The 3450-nt window shown below is 39.8% G+C and overlaps 1 protein-coding gene across 1 annotated transcript; it reads right to left on the bottom strand.

Moving 5' to 3' along the window:
* Positions 1 to 1588: 1588 nt before the first annotated feature.
* Positions 1589 to 2760, bottom strand: LOC140937403 (histamine H2 receptor-like). The gene has a single exon (XM_073386959.1). It carries the CDS (start codon positions 2597 to 2599, stop codon positions 1643 to 1645), a length of 957 nt encoding a protein of 318 aa, XP_073243060.1. The 5' UTR covers positions 2600 to 2760; the 3' UTR covers positions 1589 to 1642.
* Positions 2761 to 3450: the final 690 nt, after the last annotated feature.

The following is a 3450-nucleotide window of genomic DNA, read 5'->3' as shown; positions in this document are numbered from 1 at the left end:
TACTGGCCCAAGGTGGAAGAGACTTTTCATGTGCGGTTTTCGGTTTGTGTCAGTTCTACTGGAGTTCTCGCCGCACGTCCCACGCGCGAAAAAAAAAGAAGAAGAAGAAGAAGAAGAAGAACCTCTGATACCCAGGTTATAAGAACAATGGAATTCATAATGTCAGAGTTTATGTGAAAATGCAGTTTTGGCTCAACAGCGAGTTTACAGTACATGAAGGAACCTCGATCAGCCAAAGCTGAATTAAATTATGGATTATGAGTATCGTAGAAAGTCATCTATAAAGCACATTCACGTTCATACTTTTGAATTAGCTTGAGGAAATAAGTATGTTTCGAATTTTTGAATAGTTTAAAATGGTTAGCGGGTATAGCCGAGAACACCCCTAAATACTATAGGCTAGACTAGAAGCATACTAGCTTCTGGCTAAACCCATAATATAAAGATTTTTTTTCATGAAGAGCCAATATTCCAAGTCACCTAGCATAACATTCCAATCTATTTTTGTATGCAAACTTTGTGATTTTCCTACCCTTATTTGGACTTCGCCTGCTTTTCTCTAGACAAACACGATAAAAAGCAACCAATTCCAGCCCCCATGTGCCCATGTGAAAGTAGCATGACTAAGGCATACAGTGTGTGAAGGTGTCTGTCAATAAGCACCCATCAGCACCCCCCCCCCCCCCCCACCCCCTCCTGGCACCACACTCAGCAATGTACTTTTATGGTTTGTTCATGATATTTATAATATTTGAAAGTTAAAAATAAAGCCACAATTTGCTGCATTTATAATGGATTTCAATATAAAATCATACACGAATCAATGCAAATGTGACGATCCTACACTGGTACCAGTATTTGCAGGGTACATAGAAAGTCATTTTTACAGCTTGCCATTCGGGCAAACTGAAGCTGACATTTACTTGCCCAGGCGTCATTTTAACTAGCCCCAAAAACGTTTTGATGAGCAGATTGATTTCACAGTCCTTCTGTAATTTGAATATTTCCTCAAAAAAATTTACCCGTCGGGCAAGTTAATAAAAGAATTCACTAGCCCGATAGCAAAATCCACTAGCCCTGGGCTATCGGATACCACTTTCATAATTTGCATGTGTTTCTCAGTCTAAATCATGAGATATATTTCTTTTAGCGCGAGGCAGCCTGGCTGCCAGGTTTAAATAATCAGTCACTTAACCATGTTTTAAATAGTTTACTGCTACAAATTAATCCAGCTCGTGGGCCATAATACACACATCTGGTTATGTATCGTTTAAGAAAAATCAACTTTCTTCCCACAGACAGTGCAGGTTTTCTAACCTCCCCTCACTGGAAGGTTTCCTTACCTGGAAATATTCCATATTTCCATATTTTGGCCTTTTAGACCCTCTACCCCTCAGAAATTCTAATTATGAAATCCCAAGGGGTTTGAGTTTGGGTACTTCCTGGAGCCACACAAGAAGGGTTGATCTCTGCATTCTTTGCAATGGCCTTGATTTGTATTGGACAAGTGTGCCTTGTATATAAAATGGTGCTAGTCCAGTTAGTCACTGTTGACACCCCCCCCCCCCCCCACAAGCCTTCCCCCCAACTTATAACTTGGTGATGAAGAATGCGATGCTTGACAAATGTGGGTCAGTTTCTTTTAGGCAAGAGCACTCGCAGATCTTGGCCTTTTGCAGTGAATAAGCTGCAATATGGCACGACGAAAGTCCTTGTTCCTTAGGGAGTACACCACTGGATTGATCACACCATTGCTACAGGTAATCCACAAACTAACCACGCCTAACTTCTCTATGAGGCAGGACTGACTTCCGATAGCATAAAATATTTCGAGAATTAAGACTGGTATCCACACAATGACAAGAAACAGGAAAACAAAGCCAACTGTTTTTGCCATTTTTACTTCCATCCTAGTAGCTCTGATAGTATCTGAAGCGGAAGTGATTCCTGTATGTAACTGGCCCCGTGAAAGCAGCTGTTGCCTGTTCTCGACAGCCTTTTTATAGATCTTGTAGTAAAGCCCACAGATAATTAGCAAAGGAAGAACAATGTGAACTCCCAGAAAGGCATAGTAGTATCTATATTTGACATTCCATTCATACGCTACTCCAGAAGTAGGATTAAAAGCCAATGTAGCCATTAACACGACGATAACAAACGTATATAACCAGAGTATTCCAATTATTATCATAGTCCTTCCCCAAGAAACTACTTCTTTGTAACGTACAAGCGACATAACTGCTTTATATCGATCCGCTGTGATGATCAACAGGGTGGCAAATGGGCTGGCCAAAGAAAATAACCAAACGGAATTCAAAATGTCAGTTCCCTTGGATCCAAGAGGCCAATCTGCGTACGACCACACATAGATCATCTCCATCGGTATAAGCCCAAAAGAAATGCAAATATCAGACAACGCTAGACTCAACAGATAGCCATTTGAAGGTCTACGAAGTTTCTTGTCTAAACAGATGACTATCGAAACTACAATGTTTTCGCTGACAGACAGCACGAACGTCGTTCCGAGAAGAATGGATATTGGAATTTGGAAATCTAAGTTGAAGGAGCACGCTTCAGCGATGATTGTCGAACGATTCATCGTTTGGGTTCAGTGCCACTCAATCAGACCTGAAGACCGTTTGAAGACCCCGTTACCTGTAATTTGCTCCAGCTGCAAATTTGCCACCTTGTTATGTTCAATGATTTGTACACAATATTGCGAACTCCAGGTGCGAACCTCTTGAGTTCCTCATTCCCAGAGCCTTCTCGGCTTTCAAAATGGCAGTATCTCAGAAATATGCATGCATATCTTTGTTGATATAACGATCATTTGTCACGCAGTCTCTTCTAATGATGTGATCTATAATAACCACGTCGCATAATGCCTGCGAGCTGTCTATAGCGTGACTTCTCTCGAACCCCACCCCGGAGACTACACGCAACCGAGACTTCTTCACGTCGCTCCGAAGGACAAGCATTTATTACTTTTCAGGAAAAGAAAGGTTGCTGTACGTTTGTTCCCCCAGAAACGAAGTTTAAAAGCACTTACCACTAAGACTATTACATTCCTATTTAAATTATAACACAAAACAGGATCACTGGAAAAACAAGACTGTCATTATTGGCGCAATATATGCCGAATTTCAGAAATGTATTACCAATTAATTGATTATTGCATGGAAATTGTAAGCAAGAAAACAGTTGGTTCTGTAATAATCTTTATCTGAAGCTTTTGAGCGAGGAAATGGCAAAATTATAATAGCAATAAGTATTATTGATAATTAAGCCCAGCTATGATTGTTTATAAAGGAAAAATAGGAAAAAAAATCAAATGAAATTTTATGAGATAAAAGCAAATTCAAGTTAAGAAAGAGTAGTCTCGTGTCTTTGTGAAAATGATTTATTCAAAACTTGTGACTTGTATTTAATTTTATTCTTTTCTTGTTATGT

Source organism: Porites lutea, chromosome 5 (assembly GCF_958299795.1).
Source record: "Porites lutea chromosome 5, jaPorLute2.1, whole genome shotgun sequence".
Taxonomy (NCBI): Eukaryota; Metazoa; Cnidaria; class Anthozoa; order Scleractinia; family Poritidae; genus Porites; species Porites lutea.
The sequence above is the reverse complement of the archived record's forward strand: the minus strand, read 5'-3'. Positions and strand labels throughout refer to the sequence as shown.

Bases quoted from the DNA above. Each gene is read 5' to 3' on its own strand.
- LOC140937403 (XM_073386959.1), bottom strand. From the start codon at position 2,599: ATGAATCGTTCGACAATCATCGCTGAAGCGTGCTCCTTCAACTTAGAT.